Source organism: Sinohyriopsis cumingii, chromosome 6, assembly GCF_028554795.1.
Source record: "Sinohyriopsis cumingii isolate HCF-2022 chromosome 6, ASM2855479v2, whole genome shotgun sequence".
NCBI lineage: Eukaryota > Metazoa > Mollusca > Bivalvia > Unionida > Unionidae > Sinohyriopsis > Sinohyriopsis cumingii.
In genome coordinates this window covers 120,266,357-120,290,731 of record NC_142966.1, presented here as the reverse complement: position 1 = coordinate 120,290,731, position 24,375 = coordinate 120,266,357, and the positions used below count along the sequence as shown (strand labels likewise).

At 36.7% G+C, this 24,375-nt stretch overlaps 1 protein-coding gene across 1 annotated transcript in view; it reads right to left on the bottom strand.

Moving 5' to 3' along the window:
* Positions 1-337: 337 nt before the first annotated feature.
* LOC149797841 (ATPase family gene 2 protein homolog A-like) overlaps positions 338-24,375 on the bottom strand; it is a 62,909-nt gene continuing 38,871 nt past the window's right edge. The window contains exons 10-14 of the mRNA XM_089962857.1: positions 21,402-21,611; positions 18,405-18,538; positions 16,861-16,987; positions 13,268-13,432; positions 338-545 (exon numbers count right to left, since the gene is read on the bottom strand). Of these exons, the coding sequence (XP_089818983.1) occupies positions 369-545; positions 13,268-13,432; positions 16,861-16,987; positions 18,405-18,538; positions 21,402-21,611 (813 nt within the window). The 3' untranslated portion in view covers positions 338-368. The remainder of the gene's footprint in view (positions 546-13,267; positions 13,433-16,860; positions 16,988-18,404; positions 18,539-21,401; positions 21,612-24,375) is intronic.

Here is a 24,375-nt window from a genome sequence, read left to right as displayed (position 1 = left end):
CCTCAAGTAAGTCCACTTCATAATGAGAACTCCTCAGATAAGTACACTTCATAATGAGGGGGTAGCAATGAAGTACTTTAAGTATTTCTGACAACCAAACCTAATATGAAAATATGGAAAGATATGAGATAAAATGTCAATTACCTTCACTATCCATAAGAACAAACATACTGCAAGTAGGTTATCAGTATTCTGATGTTTTGGATAGAACTGATAAAGGAATCAACAATAAGAGATGTAACAGTGCTGAAGGCAATAAATCTGACAAACAAACTAACTGAAAATATGGAAAGAGATAAGATGTCACTCACCTCCATCATCCATAAAAACAAAAACATTTAAGAAGCTATTTATTTATTAAGATTTCTTCATAATGCATGCAGCCCACTGGCATTTTGGTATTGGTGATAGAAATGAATGAGGGAATCACTGATGCGAGGTGTAACTGTGCTTAAGGCAAGTTCAAGATGTCTGCTGTCAACAACACAACTTTCTATACTCTCTTGAAGGGCAGCTAGTGCTGCCTCATGGCACACTGCAGAAATCTGAAATGGAAAAACCAATGAATCAGTCAAAAAATCCATCCTGAAGTCAAACTGGTTAGGTCATTAAAGTATTGGACTTGTAATCAGAGGGGTGTGAGTTGGATTTCTAGCACTGGATCACCTATGTGTCTGTGGGCAAGGAACTTGACTCTAAATGTGTCAGCATGAAACAACCTCCAAGTGTTAAAACCCAATTATCAATGCATCACACTGATAAAGAAGACACAAGAGGACATGATATCACTAGTTAGGTAATTGGCATATGTCAGCTTGTGAATGAAAGTTCACACATATACTGAAACTGTAGAGGGGAAAGAAAAAACTTAAAACATAGCCATTACATTATTAATTTTGGTTCACTGATGCATCCAGTTTAATCTTCTGTTTTTCTTCCAGGCCCTGGGGATTTGACCTTAATTTAGCAGTTAAGTTTTTCATAACCACTGAAGTATATACCAGGCAAACGCAACTTCCTCCATGGTGTGGACTTGAAACGAAATTTTTAAAGCCACACCCTTACAATGTTTGGTTTGGCTGGGTGCTTGATGGTGCAGCAATACAAGCAGATTATTTAGTGTTAAGGCAGTTGGAATAAAGAGCCTTGTCCAAGACCACCAGTAGCTGACCAGGCTGGTCCGATGGCTGGAATCAATCCTACACCTTTTCGAGGTTGTATATACCTAATATACACTGAATTTGCATTACAAAATGATTTCATCTGTGCCGTCACCATAGACTCCAGGGTCTGTTCTTAACCCCTAGGGTCATAGCATGGAAACCACTGAGATCTTCACATACAATGCAACCATCATTCTTCTCCCCTGGATATTTATCAGCAGCTGGGGAAATGGCCCTAAATAATAACTTAGAAGCTGCTAATACTGTGATTAAGAAAAAGTGTTTCAAGTTTCTGAACATCTGTTTAGTAATATCAGCCATACTTGATTGTCATATGAGAGAAACAACTGCAAGAAGATATATATATATATGTATATATAATGGGGGCGGGGACCTCAAGGAAGATTAGTTGTATTGAACAAATTGATTTACATTCTTTAAATAAAGACATCATTAGTATTGTAATTGTTGCAGATTGGCATCATTTTTATAAATATTATAGCCTTTCATGCCATAATGATTTCTGGAAAGTTTTTAAAAAAATGTGTTAACTACTTTCTGAGATGAGGCTGTTTAAAGAAGGTAATATTTTTGGTAATTATGGCCATATTTGGTGGCAAATTAGCTTTATCTCTACAAAATGAACATACTTATTACCAGCATGTTTTTTAAGTCAAATCTGGCTAAGGTGTATCTGAGAAAATTTCAGTTGTCTATTTTTATTAACAGCAGCTATATTTGATGGTGTATTGGCATTAAATATACAAATTTGAAGGGGGTCTTGAGTGGTCTAAAGTGCTCACCGTTACTGCCATCTCACCTCCGTCTGTGTGGGTTTGAGTCTCGGGCTTGGCTAATGTGTGTATGTGAGAAAGCTTACCAGTAGCTTCTCATGGGTTGGTGGTTCTTTCTGGGGGTTTTCCCGGGTCCTTCCTCCACCATTTATACTGGCCAACATGTATAGCCTATCTTGTGCAGAAAAATGGTGTTAAACCCTACAACAACAACAACAAATATGAAGGCCCTATATGTGAGGATGCTTTCTATCAAGTATTATCAAATTTTGTTCAGCACTTTTCAAGAAGTCAATTAAAGGTTTTTCTATTTATATAATGGATGCCATATTTAATCGCAGATCATCATCTGTTATAAAATTCTGAATGCACTCTATACCAGGATGCTTTCTGTCAAATTTGTTCGAATTCTGAAGGCTAGTTTTTTCAAAACAAGCTATTAAAAAAATTATTTCATTAACAGTGGCACATCTGATTGCAGATAGGCTTAATTAATACAAACCTGAAAGGTCTTCATACTAGGATGCTCACCATTTACATTTGCTCCAATTTTAATCATGAATTTAGGAGAAATCACATTAATGATTTTTCTATTTTTATTAATAGTGCCTTTCTATTTTTAGCATAGAGGCCATATTCAAAAGCATCTTTTGATCAAAGTTTAAAGTTTTTCCTGACAGGAAGCTTCTTCTTGTCAAATTCTGTTCAAGGATCCTTGAAGTCATTTAACATTTGTTCTTTCAATTTTTAAAAACAGTGGCCAAATTTGATTACAAGTCAAATGTACAGATCTGGAAGCCCTTCATGCTAGGATGCTATTTGCCAAATTCAGTCCAAATTGGCTTCTGATAAGTTTAAAATAGCAGTGCCAGCAGGGTTAGTAGCATTTTTTATATAGGTTTTTTTTAAGACCTTTGTGAAACTTGTTTAGGTTTAAAGAAGCAGTGTTCAGACTTTCATGCACACAAATAATAGCACACTCATCAATTTGACATTATTTTTAATAATATGACTTAAACTTCTTTTCCATATCCTTAGCAAGGTAAGATCTAAATGAACTTAATGAACAAAGCATTGAAAAGTTAAATCATATATATATATATATATATATATATATATATATATATATATATATATATACACACACACACACAAAAGCAAAGCAATATACATTGCACACAGTGTCATGCAACATTCAGACATATTTCAATGCTTCTAGTTGATCATATATCTGTTTGTCCAGCTCCAACTGTTCTTCCAGTTGTTTTTCCATAGATGTCCTTAAGCTATTTGATGTGCTGAAAAAAGTAAGGTTCCTCTGATGTTCAGCTTTTAATGCATAGTCATCAGCTAAACCGTTTATTGTTTCTATATCTATATCATAAGTTAGTGCTGATTTTTTCTTTTTCAAATCCATGATTTCCTCGTCCAATGCTTTTCTTCTCTTATTTGTTGTCAAGCTTCTTTTCTTTCATCTTGTCTTGAAGAAACGCTTCATACCTGCTGGCACTGATAAGCAGCCTTGGGGTGATTTCAACTTTACTGATTCCACCAGCAGCTCAAACGGTGTCAATAATGACCCTTTTGGCAATCAAAGTTCTTTCTGCTGTATTTATCTCTTCCACTTTGTTTACTGAGAACCCCTCTCAACAGTGGCTTGCCCATGTGACAAGAGAAGTAAGGTCTTCACAACTTGCCAAAGGTTGGAATTTTGCTGCTGATGAGCAAGCCTGTCATAAAGAAAGTGTCAATGCGTTCTTTCTTTCTTGAAAAAGATCCAAGTGATCCTATGCTAATGGCAGTCAACAAATGCTGAAAACTCATTAAGAACAGCATCACAACAATTGTAGCTGATTTCTGGTATAACTTATGTCTTTTTCATTTATTAATGTGCAGTGCCGACTTTTTCATATAAAAACATTAAGTTACCTTTCCAATGCCGAATCAAGTTGAAGACTTTTAAGATTTTCTTTTAATTTATAAGGTTTCTTATACAAATTTTAGGCCTTTCTTAAAATAGTTTTTATAAGTTAAAGTGAAATCTTAGGCATTTTTTAGGTTTTTTAGGCTCATTACGAACCCTGAGTGGACACAGGACTATATAACACATGATATATGATGAATGCAGGGCCAAACCATAAGCTCAAATGACGTTCAGCCTGGTGAGCTGAAGAAGACTCATTCCATGGGATTGACACTAATGGCAAAGGAATTTTTCTGAATCTAAGGCAAGACGTTACTTCTTTTTCACTGATGACAGTTGACACCATTTCTGATATTCTTCAATGATAACATGACTGCCATATTGGATGTCAGAGCAGCAGCATCTCATTTAGTACTAACCAGACATCACAAGTCTTCAGGTGAAAACTTTCGATTTAAGAAGAGTAGTGATAAAAATATTTTCAAGATAGCTGTGATGACTGTCAGCTCAGTACCATCTTTTAGGACTAACTAGACAATGCAAGAAGCTTTTGGTGAAAATGCTATGTCAATATAACCATCGAGCCAAGAGAAACAGTGATAACAAGATTTACACAAGGTCCACCATGAAGGCAATTTTGGAGGTCAGATTAGCACAATTTTCATTTCTAACCAAATAAACTTAATAAGGCTTTTGGTTAAAAAACCTTAAGATGACATGAGTTTCTGTTTCGGAGAAACAGTGGTGAAAAGATTTTAATTGTATCAGATTGACCCCATTTTTATACAGGACCAACCAGATATCATACAAGCTTTCTGGTGAGAATCCCATGTCTACATGCCTTTCAAGATCACTGTGGCACCATATTGGATGTTCAAGTGGCACCATTTTCAGTTTGGACCAACCATACCTTGGGATGAATGTGGAAAGTTTCATGGCATTCCTCCATGTAGCTTAGGATGAGTAGCAGCAACAGATCTGTGGTCATAGAGGGATGGTCATTGTACAATAGGTCAACCCATAAACTCTTCTGAACTATGACAAGTAGAGATATAAACAATGGGCCATTTGAAAATGTATGGGTCTACCAAGAAATTCTGAAGGGCCAAGTATCTCTTGATATTACTCTTGAAGCAAAGTAAATGCTATATTTCAATTAGTAATGTAGGAGGCCCAATAAAAATGAATTGCATTTATTGATAAATTTTATTTTTCTTGCAATCTTTGTCAGCAAGGAGATCCCTGCAGAAAACTTCAGTTTCAAGAGACAAATGCAGCTGGATACATAAACACAAAGTCATCTAGAGATATTCTCTTGGTCTCCCACTTATGTAAAGACAACTACTGAAAGCATTCTCTGGTCCAACACTCTCAATATTTATACTACTTACACTAGTACTCAATGGTCTAGCACTATCAATTTATATACTACTTACCTGATACAGGGTTTCACACATCTTTGGTGTGACAAATTTAAAGGACTTTTCAGGACTCATGGTACTATTTCAGTTCCCAAAGTAAACCAATGCAAACACCATGATATTAAAAATTAAATAACTTAAAATTTTTGAGTGCTCAGGATCAAATCTATATTTATCAGTATAGATGAAACCTAGATGTCAGCTTCTGTGTAGAGGAAAGGATATGAGCCACTGCATTTTCTGGACCTGCATGCATTTGAACCATGTGCTTTCAATTCCGCACAAAAACGTCAGGTGCTAATTTTAGTAATGAGTGTTACAAACTCAAGACAGTTGTTGTTGTTGTTGTTGTGGGGTTTAACGCCATTTTTCAGCACGATAGGCTATACATGGCGGCCAGTATTAATGGTGGAGGAAGAACCCGGAAAACCCCGGAAAGAACCACCGACCCACGAGAAGCTACTGGCAAGCTTTCTCACATGCCCACATTGGCTGAATCCTAGACTCGAACCGCCGCAGACAGAGGTGAGATGGCAGTGATCCGTAACGAAGAGCGCTTTACACCACTCGGGGCCCCAAACTCAAGACAGATAATGGACTGAAATTCCAACTATAAAACATTGTCTCTGTTTCACTTTCACTTATAACTAGGATAAGCTTTCAAAAGATTCTTTTTCCTAGAACATAACTTATTTTATTAACCAATCCTGGTCAGCCAAACCCATATATACTCTATTTTATGTTACCCATTTCCAGGCTGGTTCCCATTTTTCTGTATCGTTAGTACCATGTGTCCTTCAAGGATGTTATCCAATTTTTTCAAGGACCATGATGCTCGGTGCACTTTAAGTATATTTATCAATGGCCATTTAAAGGCATAGTGAGAATGTTGTAATTTCCTGACAAAGGGCTTCGTAATATTTGTACAACAGGCTTTAGACTTTATAATAGAGAATTAAAAAAAAATCTTAGGAGAATAACAACACTTTATTTCTAAGAAAAACAAATCAATTCAGATCTTGATATGAAGAACAAGAAAAAGAACTATAGATTACACTGCAAAAATAAGGTACTCTATTCAACAGTTTTTTAAATTCTTAACTGCAACAACACTACATTTACAACTGGAGACCAGAGTCTGCTTGTATGACAATCACAAATCATCATATCAAGAACAAAATATAATGGAAGGATAATAAATAGAAGAAATAGAATAGTCAAAATCTTTTCTTTGAATCCTACACTCAAATATATAATTTGCACACATTACTAAGTTCTTTAACATGGTCAGCAATTTCCTTTTTGATAGTTTCCATTTTTGAGTGCTTGTGCAGTTTCTCTTTCTTCATTGCATTGGCTTGTGTAGCAAAGAAGACTTTTCTGGTAGCCTCTGCCTTTTCATATAATCTGTCCGATGTTTTCTCAAGATGGAGGATGACATCCTCAATCCTATGCTTCTTTTTCTTCAACTCCTCCAGAGCTTCAAGAGACTGTTTTCTTTTAGCTGCCTGTGTAGCAGATGTGGCCTTCAAATGCTCATCCTCGAGGTTCTGTATGTATCTTTGCCTAGCCAGCTTGCAGGACATCAGAAGTTCCTTTGAAATTTGCACATATGCCTGGCCTTCTACTCTACTGACATGCTCAAAGATAATTTTCTGGGCAATCAGAGTTTTTTCCTTCATGTTCTCCACCTCTATCTCCTTGCTGATTCTAAAACCACTTTCAAAAGCGACCTGACTATGCAACTGCACAAGCAACTGGCTGTTGCTGGAGATGATGTCCTCAAAGAGAAATTTTGTGGACAATCAAGATTGTAACTATCCAATACTTGTACAATTCGGTATATGATGCACCAGATCTCTTCCGGATAATGTTTCCTGAAAGTCGTATTGCCCAAAAGTATGCATACCGTGACAAGAAGGCTGCATACCTGAGTGTGTTTGGTGTTGTGGAACATTTTAAAATGATGCCCAAGTCAACAATCAAAGGACCATTGGTGCTTCTGTTTGATGAAAGCTTAAACCACAAGTTGCAGGAAAAGCAACTAGATCTTCATGTGAGGTTCTGGCATGTTGAAATAGACAACATACAGACCAGGTATGTCACAAGCCAAGTTTTAGGACATGCCAAGGCCAGTGACCTCATGCAGGCCGTGATGGATGCCGTTTCCGATGCAGGCTTAGCACCCCATAACATGGTTCCAGTTGGCATGAATGGCCTTAGCATGAATTGGAAGCCACACAAAGATCTTGGTGCACAATTGCAGCGACATTATGGAACCAGGCTCATTAACATTGGTTTGTGTGGCTTCCATGTAGTCAACAACAGTTTTAAAAGAGGAATGTAAGCAGCAGGCTGGAAGGTCTCCAGTTTCCTCTTGTCTTGTCAGTCTACCATCTCTTTAAAGATGCCCTAGCAAGGCTGGAAGACTATGTCAAATCTTCTGAAGGACAGAGTCCCCTGAAGTTTGTCGCCCATTGTTGGCTGGAGAGTGATCCACTTTGTGAGAGGGAAATAAGATATTTCCAAACATAGTCAAGTATGTGGGGCAGTTGAGACAAAAACAGTGACAAGACCTCACAACAGATCATACAACACCATAGTGGAGTGTGTGAGGCAGGACCCATGCTTTCTGGCTAAGCTCTATTTCTTCCAGTGCACCGCCATGCAGCTGCAGTCCTTTTCGTCCAGTTCCAGAATGATCGTCCTATGTTACCATTTGTTGCACAGGCAATGTAACAGATGGTGGGAGGACTGATAAGCCACTTCATAAACAAAAGTGTCCTTGATTGCTCAGATGAAAAAGTGGTCAAGTTAACATCACAGATATTTCACTCCAAGTGGACTACAATCAGGTGGACATCGGGTATGCTGCAGAAAAACTGAAGGTGGGCACAGCAGGACTGAAGTCAAATGAGAGACAGAAGATAGAGTTCAAGATGGAGTGTAAGGTATGTCTCATAGAAGTTGTCAAAACTATTCTGGAGAAAAGTCCAGTCTCCTATTTGACCACGAGGAACTTGTCCTGCTTTTCTCCCGCATTGATGGCAGCAGACAAGATGAAGTGCAGGGATAAGTTCCTTAGGCTTCTTTCATACCTGGTCAGCTGCCAAAGGCTGAATGCGGACTTGTGTAACACTGTCCTTCAGCAGTTTCAAATGCTGCTTGACTGCATCCCAACAGAAAGGATGTTGGCATTCTGTCCATCGGAGGACCGGGTGGATGAACTTTTTATGAGTTCAGTTGAAGGAAGTACTGATGCATACTTCCTTCATCATATAATTTTCAGATTATGCTTTAAAATATTTTATTCCTGAACTTCAGTTGTTAGAAATTTTTTGAAGATGTTTTGTTTTCAAGCAAAAGTCTTGTTGTATTTGCAAGTAATTAAAGGGGCTTGTATCACAGCTTAATTACCTAGAAATATACAAGCTCTAATTGGTCTGTAAATAGATATCTAATGATCCCAGAACACACTTGCACTCACTTAACAAGAAATACTTTGACAGTGTGAGTTTTTCTGTCTAAAAGTGAGGTCTAATATGGGGATGAAAGATGTGTATGATAGTAAATTTATGTCAGATTTAAGTAGATGAGTTATCATGTTGAATTTTATTTCCTTCCAAAACTGAACACTGCAGTGTTCAGACCATGTATTCATAAACTATGCTGTTTACTGGACATGACAGTCATGCGTGGTATTGACTGTGGGACATTTAATGGTAATGTCTATATTATAATAAGCAGACATGATTCCCTATTTTATCTCCTCTGACAATATACACCTCTGCCTCGATGACTCGCATACAACAGGGTCCAGAAATGTAGACTGCACTATAACTGAGGGTGTGAGTTACCGAGGGACCTCAAAAATTGAAAAGAAAATCCTCTAAGCTACACTTTGAGAAAACTGCAAGGGGGTGGGGGTAGGGAACTGGCTATTTAATGACTGAATCCTTGTTTTACAAGCACATTGATAATAATTGTTAATAATGTGCTTTTTCTAATGAAGTTGTTCATTATTCTGTATAAATACATTTATTTTCAAAATGTCCAACATTTTAAATGAACTTTGCAAATGGTTTCAACAATCATCACGTGTATGCGAAAACATCTGTGTATTACATCACTGCCTTTTGTTTTGTTGATTAGTGTTGGTTCCCGGAGTGCTATATATAGTACACTGCCAAGTCATGAGTCGGAGTAGCAGGGAACTAGACTAACTGTTTATACATCACAAAATAAGATTCCTTTTTTTTTTTTAAAACTAGCTACATTTTTTTCATGAGACAATCGTCTACGCTGAAACTCAAATTTTTTATTGTTCAGTTAGTACAATATTAATGTCGTGATTTCACTGGAAGTAATAGTATAACTTATTATCATCCCTGATGATATCTCTAAGTGCCAGTTCAAGAATTCTCTGAAACTCACTTGCTCACAATGGTGCATATCTGTGAAATCAAGCTCTTTATTTTGCAAAGTATTCATTTTGCTTGGTTGCCTCGCTATCTTTGATCACAATTATGAATGAATCAATTAAATGAAAGTAGTTTATGTTACATACAAAATAACATTTATAACAGTGTTTGATTGATCAAATGAAGTGAGTTCACCTACATATGACCGGGGCCACGAGATTTTAAGTAGAATGGATTTGGTTGCCTTTTAACTCTTCTTTTATTCCACCTCCTTTAATTTATTCAAAAGACATAATTGACGTGACAATACAAAGGAGTCCAGCTTTTAATTCAGAGCAACAATACAAACAATACTTCCGCAAGTTAGTTATTAAACACGTAAGTGGAACTATTGACAGAAACTGTTGTTGCTGTAGTTGTGGGTTTCATGCCCTTTCATAGCACACAAAAGGCTCTACGTGGCAGTCATTATAACTGGAGTAGGAAGAACCCATGAAAAATCCTGACTACTTGGCTGCTTGGAGCCCCAACAGAAACTGTTCCTTTGCTTTAAAAAACCCTGGTTGGGAAATGAGAGAAACCTACTCTCAATTGCTACTATGGTAGACAGTCTGATTCTAAGGATAGGGCATGAAACAGATGCAATAGGAAAGCAATCAAACAGACTTGAGAGTAAGGTTCTCTTCTGAAGCTTTACCCAAATGTTCAATGGGATTTTTAGCTAAAAACCACATGACACAAGAGAATCAATCTAGGCATTAAAAGATTTAGAAACTGGTCTCTGCAGTTCAAAATACCTGAATAAGCTGGCTATATGAGATCCAATAGCTGGGTTTTGAAATGTTGAGCTTTGGATAGGACTGTCCTACAGCCCTTGATAGTAGAAACCTAGCATAGTCTCTCTTAACAGAAGAAAATCATTCTGTTCATCAAGTGTCAGCTTGGATTAATGTTTTCTTTTGTATCAAACACAAAGGAATCTCACTAGGCACCACATACCATGGACTTAAAGTGTCCTGACCTGAATAATGCACTTGGAAAATTTTGTTTGAAAACTTGTCCTGGTGGACTGATTGATTGAGATGAGCCAAGTGTGAAGGTGGAATAACTGTGGGCTGTTGCATAGGAGAAAGCACAAGGTGATGCAACAGAAGGTCCCTCCTCTGGGTCAATGCCCAGGATTCATCTACAAGCAGGTTGAGAAGATTCTTGCATCACAATTTTTCAAAATGAGCTGAGCAGAGGAACTTATGGAATCATCCAGAAGAGTGAGAATGCATAAGCTCACAGACAATCCCACTTTAGGCTGCAAGCAACCACTTCACTCTGGTATGGGACTGCGGAAATGTAAAATGGGAGCCTTTTGCTTGGCCTTGTTGTGAACAAGTCCAAAGAGCTTCAACAGGGAATCTGCGAAGGATTAGAGACAATGTTGTGATGACTATCGTGATTTTTCTGGACAGACTCTCTGCCAAAATCTTGTGCTTGCCAGGAAAGGGGCAATCCTGGAGGGCAATCCTTTCTGAGTTTGCTCAGTGAAGTAGGTTCCACAAAGAGAGAAATGGCATGTGTGCCTCCTTTCACCTGAGGTAAGCTACCATTTGTGTATTATTTGAGGAGACATCCCACACTGTATGGCTAAATACACTGTCCTCATTCCCAAATTGTTCATGTGGAGGATAAATTTTTCTCAAGATCATGAACCCTGAAGAATTAGCTCTTCTGGCTCTAGATGAACACCCCACCAGGAATGTGATGCATCTGTGAACAGATAGGTGTATGGATCCAGGGCAAGCATGGGACAGCAAAGGAGATGGCTTAAGGGACCAAGTAAGGTGTGTGTGTGGTAAATCCTGTAACTTTGTGATGAGACCAGAAGTCTCAACATAGAAGCACAGACCATGGCCTTCTGCTGCCTAGCAAACTCCTGATCCTTACAAAATCATTTAGAGAGCTTCCTACCCTTGGCAGAGTGGGGGAGCAACACGAGATCTGGATGACAGCAAGCCCTGGAGAGTTCAATTTGGTTGGCAAGAATTCTTGTATTCTGAGCCTGAGGCCTTGGGATAAAAAAAATCCCAGGGTAAATGACGGTAAAATGTTTTGAACACCTTATCAAAAGGATGAGATCTCCTCCAATAATCATCCAGAATGATAGTTGGGAGGGGAACATGACAGAAGGGGTACCCACCTCATCCTGTTCATGTGCTAAAATCAGTCGAGTTAAAAACTAATAATACATCCTTGCCTGAGTCTCACTACCGGGTGGCAGGGCATTGTGGCTTAGTGTCTCCCTGTTGCTGGGGAGACCTGGGGGGTAAGGGAAACAACATCATGTAACATGTTGCTGAGATTGAGGGGAATGTCCCTCATGGCAAATTTGGTAGAAGAGCTAAAGTGCCTCTAGATGTTCCTTGGTTGTTTGGGAAAGGAGGGCCTGCCCTCCTCCATCCTTTCAATCTCCACTTTGTAAGAGGGTGACATTGGTTCACGGACTGCAACATTGATATCTCTAGGCCTAAAATCTAAGGCTGCACAGAAAAGAAACTTACCTGTATTTGATGAGGAGTTAAGTCAGATACTAGGATACTAAGCTTGTGCCAATGTGATTTCCTTCCCTAGTCTAGTGCCCATACACTGACTCCAAAACCCTAGCAGGATTGAATGTCAGCCTGGTGAGAGGCTTTGTGGGGGTTTTCGCTAAAATCCATATTCCCAAACTGAGGCAACATCAATGACTGGTGATATATTAGTACCCATTCAGTATCATGTAACTTGTTCCTTCCCTGAGAGGGTCCCTAGAGCCTCCATGGGCCTCATGTATCTCTCCATACGCTCCTGGTACCTAGGAGTGCTCAATGCCATTTAGACAGCAACAGTGTACCTGCCTAGAAGTTTCCTATTAATATCAATTAAAACAACAATACTGTTTCATTCACACTGATGTCAACAATAATTAATTCTAAGTAAAGATTTTTTTTTTAAAAAACCCAGCAAACTTATATGAGACAATAAAAAACGAATATGATCTTTCAGTAATCATTATATAATAAAACAAAAGGTTGTTCATACACTAAACACACATATGAATGATGTTGTGAAACCCTCTTCTATGAGTTACAACTCCACATAAAACAGGTCAAATGGGAAATCAAAATTTTAATGATACAAAGCAAGTGAAAATAATGAAAGGGGGTCAAAACCAATCCAGGAAGGATAGAGAGACTCAGTATCTACCTGAAGTCCAGAAAAAACAAACAAATAAATTTAACCACAATAAAAGTGACCCTGATGCCTCTGTGTGTGTGTGTGTGTGTGGTAATTTAAAGGGCAAAGATATAACTAAATGTAGCCTAAAAAGTAAGAACTCTCAAGACAGCTAATTCCTGGAAAGAGTAAACAACTGTTAACATATTACTGATATTAAGATACTAAATTTCAATCATACACTTTTCCAAAGTCACCATATATTTTCTGCACGTTAGAAACAATTTTATTTCTAGAACACCTTCTTAAATGAATATTTTTACTGGCAAATCCTTACCTCAGCCCCGGAATATTTTTCTGTTCTGTTAACCAAACTTTCCAGGTCAACCGAGTCACCAATGGGCATCTTTCTAAAATGAATCTGGAATATTTCTTTGCGAGTTTTGGCATCTGGGAGGGGTACATAGAGAATCCTATCTATTCTTCCAGGTCTCAACAAGGCCTGTAACAATGTAAGAACTTGCACTAAAATCAAAGTTCAAATATATCCATTTGTTGTCAAAGTCATATTTGTTATGCAAAATATCTGTAATGTCAGTGTAGACACTAACCAGATCTAACATAGATATTTGACTATTTTGCAATCAAAATGATGGAAAACTATGGTGGGATGGAAAAGAAAATTGGGATATTAGGGGCTGATGTTGGAACAAAACTTAGGAGTAATTGGATATTGCTCTGAAAAAAAGAAGAGCTCATTCCTGTATTGTCTTCCTTCAAATCTCGTGCAATTTTATCATTTGAAGCTTTATTAAGTCTCAACAAGAAAATGCTAAAATTGCATGAAAGGTCCCTGAATGGTAAGGAAAATGGCAAAAAGATGCTCAACTCAAAACTGTCTTCCAAGATTACAACTTTTTTTCTAATGCGCACAAGCCAGTCTATATATTCTTTGAGCAGAGACTGAAGTTTCTCTACGTCAGAGGTTATTCTGGGGATAAGAGGGTATACTAGATTAAAAATACATAACACGTCAAGGGGTTCTCAGTTGAGTTTGAATTTGGTCTCAATTTACAAAAGATTTATCTTATTTTGAGTTTGAATTTGGTCTCAATTTACAAAAGATTTATCTTATTTTAGCGTGTGATTACTGAATTCCTTAAAAGCTAAAGGAGTTTTACTTCAGTGATCTCTGACCTCTGGAGCTCTTGACAAAAACAAAAAAAATACTAGAAAAATTTCCATATGACCTGATTTCCCATTAATATTATGGAATCAATGGTCAAAGTTCAAAGTCAATTTGGGTCCATAACTCCTTAAACTTTTGTAAGAAAATGATTAAAATCAAACCTGAATATAATGTCTTGTACCAAATTATAGAGAGGATATCAAATTGCAAATTTCCAAGTGAAACAGGAGATATTACCTCATGAAATCCTTAAAAAATTCTGGGCAGAAACTGAAATTCAATGTCCTAGATAAACAAGAGCATCCTTGAATTGGCTTTTGCATTCAGTTCCAAAACTGCTAGAAGAATCACCTGGGCAAGCTTTTTGGAAGAAAATATATATTAATTAAAAAATTTCTTGCTATTTATAAAAACAGATTAACTTCATTACCCATTCATTTTTTACAAACACTGCACTTCGACATTAAGAAATGTCAAATCAATCATAAGCAAACTATTCAGTTATGTTTTATGTTCCATCTCTGAATATTTTGTATGAAATGGTTGTCAGATATCATGGAAAATATAACAATTTTAATTATAAAACTAATTGCACATCAAGAAATGGATGAAAAAGACTAACTTATTGCTGTATTATAGTTGTGCGCTTCTGCAGTATTGAAAAAAGTCTTACCATAGTTATTAATGACATTTTTCAGAGAGAAGTTCAGTGGACATGAATGTAACAGAATTATATTTTCTCGTATATTTTTATGTCACTGTAATTTACAACACATACATATATCTTCAGGGATCCAACATGTTATATGTCTAGCTGCAAATCATTTTAAATAATGTTATTTGTGAATCAATTGGCATTGAATTTACTGAGGTTTATTAAAGAAACAAGCCAGTTATAACAAAATATTCAGAACTTCTCAAATACCCCTTATACATACCACAATGTTGTCACATAAAAAAAAGAAATAAAATGCTTCTTTTTTTTCTCCAACTTCCATCCTAATGAAATGTCAGTAACACATTCATTTTTTAAAACTGAGTGCAGAAAAAAAAAGACAATACATGATGCATAGCTGCCAACCTTCCAGGCTCACAATTAGTGAAAATAGGGATAAAAAGTCATGAATTTGGACAAGAATTCGTGAAAAATACCATGACAATAACTCCATCCACTCTGACCACTCCATCCACTCTGACCGTCAATACTACACTGTATCAAGTTCGCAATATAAAACTAAAACACTACATATATGCAGAAAGATTTATTTATCAAGACATGATACTGTGGCAGACTTGAACTTCCTCAACTGCTTGATCGTAAATTTGTTTTCTAAACAGTTCAGACTTCTTGCCGGCTGGTTGATCTTGGCGACTAACATTACTGACAAATTTTCTGCAGCTAAGGAGGCCCTAAAGTCTTATTTTTCCTCACTAGAGAAAATACACTTTCGCTGTCACTGTTGCTGTGAGGAATGCACAGGAGCTGCAGCACTTTTGGTCCTTCCACAGGAAAATTTGGAATCGATTTTCGAGTCCGGCAACATTTTTCAGAACAAATGTTTAGCATGGTCTCCAGCTGATAAAGGTAGATTGTGTTCGACAAGAAAACTCACAAATAATGCTTCAGCGTTGGTAGCCTGCATTTCTTCCGCCAATTGTTTAAAATATTCCGGAGCTGAAATCTGCAAATTTTTAATTTTCCCAACTTCTATGTGTTTTTTGCAACCGACGTACTTCCTCACATCGTCTCTGCGATGGCACACTGAGTGCAAAAAGCATGATGAATATCAATGTTTAATGGAAGAATGCACGGCCAATTTTTGATATATTCCAAATTAAACTTCACTTTTTGAGTAATACATTTCTTTCTTCTTGGTGGTGAAGACATTTTCTAAATCATACATGAGATGCTGAACCGTAACTCAAATCAGTGTTGGTGACGCATGTGCGGAGAATAATTCCGGTTAGGCCCCAGTTTCTCTCAAAAGCATTTGTAAAACTACTCTTATACATATAGATTAAAATAGGCTAAAATGCTTGCTACCAGGCCAACTGTACTAATCGGCTGTAGATATACTAATATCCCAACCAGCAGTACCAGACCGTTTCGGCAACTGCGAATATCACGACTAGCGCTTAACGGGAAATCGGTTATTTTATTAAAGTTTTAAAATAATTGAGGATTGGAGAATTCGTGAACTTTTGGCTTGCGGCGTGAATCCGTGAATCGCTGAAAAAGTTGTGAAATTCACACCAAATTCGTGAGGGTTGGCAGCTATGCATGATGTCTTTGAATTGAAAGCAATTTTATGTTAACAGAAGAAAAGTTTGAATGTTTATGTGGTGTCTGTTTTTACTAAATAAGACAAAATTTTGATCAATTTGCACAAAAACATGGCCAAATAAGTCTTTATTGCAAAAATGGTGAACTTTTGTATGTGGGCTGAAACTGACTATTATAGTATCCACTTTTATCCAGAAATGGAGCAAACTCTTGACTGAGATTTTCTTGATGTAAAGTTTCATACCAAACCTTAAGTCTTTGAAAAGCTACTGAGTGGAAACAAAATTTGCAATGATATGATGTGATGTGATTGATGGAGTTGAAAAACTCTAAATATCTCCTCCACTGACAACTATTGTAATGTCAGGATAATTCATGGAAGTAGTACCTTGAATTCCATATTATGTACTTTACAAATTTAATCATTAAAAATCTTTACATGCAACTTGTAATTTACCTTGTCAATCATGTCAGGCCTGTTGGTGGCAGCAACAACAGTGACATCGTGTAGTTTTTCAACTCCATCAATCTCAGTCAAGAGCTGCGCAAGCACCCTGTCTGCAACATTACTGCTCCCACCAGAACTGAAATAAAATCATCAGAATGGGTTTGGAGCTGATACAGCACTCCCTCACTATAAGGCCATCTCATTATAACACTGTTTCTTTTATAAGGTATGGTCATGGATCCTATTTTATTAAGTGGTAGTAAAAGCATGTGTTTCATGACAAGATTATTCCACTATGAGGTGGTAGGCTCTATAGCTCCCACTGATAGGATTATGTTCCTTAATTATAAGATTATTGGTATAATCTATAGGGCTCATGGACAGCATTATGTTACTTCATTATAAGATTATTTCAGAATACTTCATTATAAGATTATCTCACTACAAGGTGGTATATTCTATAGCCCATTTACAACATTATGTTACTTCATTATAAGATTATCTCACTACAAGGTGGTATATTCTATAGCCCATTTACAACATTATGTTACTTCATTATAAGATTATCTCACTACAAGGTGGTATATTCTATAGCCCATTTACAACATTATGTTACTTCATTATAAAACTATCTCACTATAAGGTGGTATGATCTATAGCCCATTGACATTATGTTACTTCATTATAAGATTATCTCACTGCAAAGTGGTATATTCTACAGCCCACTTAAAACATGTTACTTCATTATAAAATTATCTCACTATAAGCTGGTATACTCTATAGCCCACTGACAGCATTATGTTACTTCATTATAAAATTATCTCCCTATAAGGTGGTATACTCTATAGCCCATTGACATTATGTTACTTCATTATAAAATTATCTCACTATAAGGTGAAATACTCTATAGCCCATTGACAACATTATGTTACTTCATTATACAATTATCTCACTATAAGGTGGTATACTCTATAGCCCATTGACATTATGTTGCTTCATTATAAAATTATCTCACTATAAGGTGGTATGCTCTATATGCAGGAGAACTGTACACTCTCCACAGATATATGATTAACTTATATCGTTGAGTAAAGGCACAAATGCTGATCTTATCAACCTAATTAAAAACAAACAAAATTTTAAAAATCTCCCACTGGGTAAGAGAAATTGTGGTAACTACAGATAATTTGGTCAATATGCCCCCATTTGGATTTTAAAAGTTGCATGACTATCAATCATTTTTGTGAGAAACCTGCAATCCTCTGGCCTGGCAGCATCTCTGTATATGTAGTGTATCACAGATTGTATATCATGACACATATGAATTCATGGCAGTGACATAATTTCATCCATACACACACTGCACCATGTGATCACCTTTGACACGACATGGCTTCCCTCTCTCCAGTCCGCAATGTATCGTGTGATCTCCACAAGACAATTATTGCATGCATGAGACTGGTTGGATAGGTAGAAGCCATGCAGGAAAAATGCAACTTAATTTCAAGTCTCTGAAACATATATCTGAAGATAAAAATAATATATATTCACACCTTCCTCTCTCCACAGCAAGGGCATCTATTTCATCAAAGAACACAATAGATGGTGATGCTGCCCTGGCTTTCCGGAACACTTCCCGTACAGCTCTCTCGGACTCCCCAACCCACTTACTGAATAATTCTGGACCCTAAAATGGGAATAGTGTGATCAAAGCACAATTATGATATCAGTATACATTGAATATGCTGTAAAATGTCAACAATAAATAAGAATCAGTGAAAGATATGATTTATAATTATAGCCTATCCTGGATCAACAGTTGCTTACAAACTATGTTTACTGCTTTGATACCATTTTACATTTTGAACTAAGAATGCAGTTTTGATGCTATGAAATATGCCAATGAAGTCACTTAATTTGTCAATACAGAAATGAAAATACTGTTATGTATATTTGTTTTAATTTATTTTTGATTTAATTTAATTGTTTGTAAGTTTTAAAATCTTTATTTTTAATTTCATTACATGTCAATGTAACATAATTTTGTTTACTAGACATTTGATATTTTCCAGAAAATTCAGTTTGACCTGAATCTTTTCATAAATACCTAATAAAAGGAACATTGTTTCTATTTTTGACTTAGATTCTGACCTTGATTCAGAAATTACTGAGATAAGGAAACAACTTTCTATTTTTATTTTATTCTCAAGTAAAATGATTGGTTTTTATCAAGGTCATACCATGTAATTGTTGTTTTTGTTGTTGTTGTAGAGTTTAATGCCATTTTTCAACACACGATAGGCTATACATGGCGGCCAGTATTAATGGTGGAGGAAGAACCTGGGAAATCCCCAGAAAGAACTACCGACCCTCGAGAAGCTACTGGCAAGCTTTCTCACATACCCATACTGGCCGAATCAGAGCCTCGAACCTACGCAGACAGAGGTGAGATGGCAGTGATCCGTAACGGAGAGCGCTTTAGACCACTCGGCCACTCAGGGTCCCACTGGGTGTATGTGACTTTTGATTGTAAACAGCCATATTGTGCAATTCTGGGTTTACCAAAATTGCAAGGTAGTTAAGATTTATTAGTGATGTTTAGAGAGATATTTCTCAGTTTGGACTTTTACCTTTACACTGGAAAGTGTTTGTTTGTGACCAATTTGGAGTTATACTTTTAATTTTTATTCAAATTATTTGGATTCTAAAAGGTTAATTCTTTTTCCTGGAAATATTTGAGTGCTAATACAGAATTCTTGGACAAAGACATTTCTTTAAATTTTATTCAGAAATTCAAATATCGGATAATTGTTTGTGAGTCAGCAAAGAACTGTAGACACTTCAACACCATACTAACTACAGTACACGTCATCGCCTTCCATTTGGGATTTTTCATTGGGACTCAAACTTGAATTCATTAGAACATTTCACTACTACAACTACTAAAATTAAATTCATGGATTATTTTTGGATTTGATTCTTAAAACTGTAAGTTCTTATTTGTTCATTTTTAGTGTTTTTCCAGGGAAATAAATTAACTGTTAAAGTTTTCAAAGCTCGTTGTTTTCACTCTTTCATTTTTTACCATTTATTAGAGCCTAAACACGTAACATATGACTAAGTAAAGTGCACCTACGATGGCATCTTAATGTCAAGGTTTGAGATACTGCATGTCACAAACTAATCATGAGAGATTTTCACATCCTGTATTGGAAACCAGCTGAGGAAGAGTTCTTAATGCATTATCACTGACTCTTGATTTTGACACTGTTGTAATTGTTAAGGTCCATGTCATTATAAACTCTAACAGTTCCTGATTGCTCTGATTTGGAGGTTTCTGATGGAACAGACCAATTAAAAAAAACAGGTATGAACAAAACACTTCAAGGCTAATGTTCTTTAACCAATTCTTAGCACATCTATTCCAAAATTCCTTATTTACTTGAGCACTAAGGTTATTTACTCCACTTATTATACTTGTTTTCTTTTTTACTGTAGACTTTTGAAAGTTATATAATCTTGGCCTCTTATTCAGCAGAATCAGCTAAGAAAAGATTGATGGAGTTCCTTGGTGATACCATCTTTGCTAGTCAAGGTTCCGATATACTAACCCTATCTAAACCTTGTTGGATCAAGGAGATATTTGAATGCTTTGTATGGGTGACATCTATTGGATTTCATGAGTTGCCTCCTTAGTATGTAATGCCAACTAACCAATAGCATCTAACAATGGTCTATTATACATCAGCCGAAAATGGTAGAGGCAATTAACTTCAAAAGGATACTTTGAAAGTTTAACATCCAAAGTATGATTCTGTACCAGAGAGAAGCCATTACAAGTATATCTGAGTGAAAGATATTTGTACAAACATGGATCAGTAGTGGAAAATTGCTTATTTATCAGTCCATTCAAGTTGTGTGCTTCCCTTGGCTTGATCATGAAGAAACTGTGCTCAAATTTGAACAACTTAATTTTGACTGGATGTGGTGGCTTGCTGCCATATCCAATAATATTCACAGACCTGAAGCACAGAAATGTCTATTCAATATCCCAAGGTGTAGATAGGATTATCATATCAGAACCTTGGCTAGTGAAGATGTGGTGATACATATTATTATAATGATTCTATTGTACCGATCTAGATTTTATGCAAGATTAAAAAACATTACTGTGAAACCCACTGATCTAGATCACAGGCAAGATTCTATAATCTCACTGACCCTAGCACACCTGACTAATCTAGATCTCTTGCAAAATTCAATAATCTCACTGACTAGCACACCTGATTGATCTATATCTCACGCAAGATTATAAGATCTCACTGACCCTAGCACACCTGATTGATCTATATCTCATGCAAGAGTTAATACTAAGATTTAACTTTTGCAGTTTTTGACCAAGTTGTGAAAATTGCAGAAAATTAACAACATGGACCCTTCTGCATATGCAATATGAAATCCTTGTTCCCTTCTGAGGCACGATACAACTGCATTTTCTATGGCTACATACTGTTTTCATGAGACACGTAAACATTTAAATGGATTATTACTTTCACAGCTATGAAGTTGAGCCCACTCTCTGTGGCTAGGGCCTTGGCAATCATGGTTTTGGAGCAGCCGGGTGGGCCGTACATCAGTATGCCCTTGGGTGGTTGGATCCCCATTCTTGTGAAGGCCTCAGGGTGTTGTAATGGCCACTCTACTGCCTGTCTCAGCTTCAGCTTGATCTCTTCCTGACCACCGATATCAGACCATAACACCTGCAGTTACAGGAAAAACAAGCATTTTAACCAGAACACCTGTACAGGCATAATAACAAAGTTTGGTCACAAAACATATAATGGATAGAAACATTTCATGCAATTTTATGTCTTACTTGTTGTTCTTGTTGTTGTTGTAGGGCTTAATGCCATTTCTCAGTACAATAGGCTATACGTGGCAACCAGTATTAATGGTGGAGGAAGAACCCAGGAAAACCTGTAAAGAACCACCAACCCATGAGAAGCTACCAGCAAGCTTTCTCACATACCCACACTGGCTGAACCAGAGACTCAAACCCATGCAGACTGAGGTGAGATGGCAGTGATCCGTAATGATGAGTGCTTCAGACCACTTGGCCACTCAGGGCACCTGTCTTACTTGTAGAGCTAGTGCACCTACAAGATCAAAAAACCTGATGCCATGGCTCAAATTTAAAAAAAATGCGGGTTCATTGTGAAAAATGTGAGATGAGATTTCAAGCTCTTGTATTATTTTGTTGGTAATAGTTTTTCCACTGAGATATAGTAAATCATTATAAAAATTCATTATTAAATTCCTTATGTTACATAAATACACCTGTAAAAGCACTTTTCAGCATTGCTTCTATGACCAGTAGGGATAAAATTATGTACTTGTATAAAAAGAATAACTGAAATTATGCAGGTATTAAAATCCAATTATGCAGGTCTCAGGGAAAAAGTTGCTCATCACTTTCCTCGAGACAGTACAATTATCAATGTACTCTTAAAAACACAAAAAAAACCAAACAAAACACACTGGCATCCAACACAATCTTGATACCAGATGAGTTTTAAACCTGTTGACTTCACTATGAATGAACGAATGACAGATAGAGAGCGAGAGAGAGAGAGAGAAAGAGAAAGAGATAGGGAGAGATCGAGATCATACAATGAAGACATCCTAGCAGCATGATGCTAGACTGGTTTTATCTTCTGCATAAGAAAAAATAGCAATATGGAGCAGACTAAGTGGTAACCAGTCTACTTGATTAATCTGACCCACCTAACCACTTAGATTGACTATACAAATATGTTTAGTACAAGCATCCAAATATCTATACAGCAACTATATTTCAACTGACTTGGAAGTTCTGAACCTATGAAAATTCTAGAAAAAAAATTGATAAATTTAACTCTGATCACATCAATTACAACTCACTTCCACATTTTTTCTGTCATTTATTGGCTGAAAGTTCCCTGTTTTTTCATGTCTTTGATCAACAGTTGCAAAATTAAACTGATTTTTCCAGCTGGGAACAAACCTATTCTTTCTCCTGACTTTACCTAATTTTCTGGTAGCATGGGAACACTGTAACACTGGACAGTCATCTTATAATTACTTCACTTTTCAAGCAAGCTGTAGAATATATTTCAAATTTGGTCAAAGTAGCAGATGCAACAGTAAAACTCAGCACTACTATATACATCCAAGAATCATGACAGAGTACAGTCACTGATGATTTTGTAGTTTTATTAAAATGCTTTTTGTTGTTGTTGTTTGCTTTCATGAAAATATTTCATCTGTTTTAAACCAGGATGTGCTGTTCACTAATCACATCCCTATGTCATTCTTTGATATAAGCACACTTTCATTTAATTGCATGCCTTAAATAATGAAAAATAGCTCAGGGCTGTTCCAGTAAAACATATATCCCCCCCCGGGAATGGCACTTCAAAAAAACTTCTGTAGAAGGTTGTGTTTCGAACTATTTTAATTCTGACAGTGGAAGGTTGGTTAGGAAAATCACTTCTGTTGTGGGTTGTGCTAACAAAATGAGAAATCGCTGGTGGGTTTGTCAGAAAGAAAAAATAAAAAAAAACCCCGAATATATATTTAAAATCGCACCTACCCCCCTCCTAGCGGTCTAACGTGAATAAAACATTGGGTCAGAAAATTATGCCAGTACATGCGAGTGCACGTACTTTGTACGAATTTGCATACTTTTAAAGCAGTGATACATGTTCGGCAAATTACGTCAATGCCGCGGATATAAAAAATGTTCTTTGCGCAGTATGCAATTTTTATTAAACTTTTAACTGTAACTTAAAAAGTGCATTTCGCGCCGTAATTCGCGCTGCCGCAGCTGTCTCACAACACTTAATGCGACATCCAGATATCAGGATACTTCGGTTCGACATGAATGGCTGTTAAACGAAATTTGATTTGTTCATTGGCCCTGGAACAGGCATTTTATGGAGTTTTAGCCTTACTTTCATCGTGGAAGTTTTATAAATGCGTGTTTCCAATAACGGCCACACAGGAAACCAGAATGGTTGAATCACAACACGGTTTGTCTTCAGACAACGTTTTTCAGTCGGCAAATACTGGCTGGTGATAGCTATGATGACAATGAATTTCATGTATATCGGTCTGTTGGACATTGGAAAAATGTCACTGGAAATACCACTGTGTGATTTTGAGCCCAAAATTAATGTTGAGTGCGAGTCCGATGTAGGATGGAGAATATGCCGGTTGTATTTATTAAATATACCCATGTCTAAACAAGCATACTATGGGAATGTTGGACTTAAAACCCCAATACAGCATTATGGAAGTGAAAAATCTGGCATAAGAGGCAGCAAAACACTGATTCAAGGAAGTGAATCTTTGGCAGGGTTCATGTTAGTTAAACTGACAGAGGTCTCGGAAACGCTTAAAATCACGCGTATCTGGAAGCCAATTTGTTTTTATTTTGGCGGGCGGTAAAATTCAAATACTTGCCAGTCCTGCTTCAGTCACCTG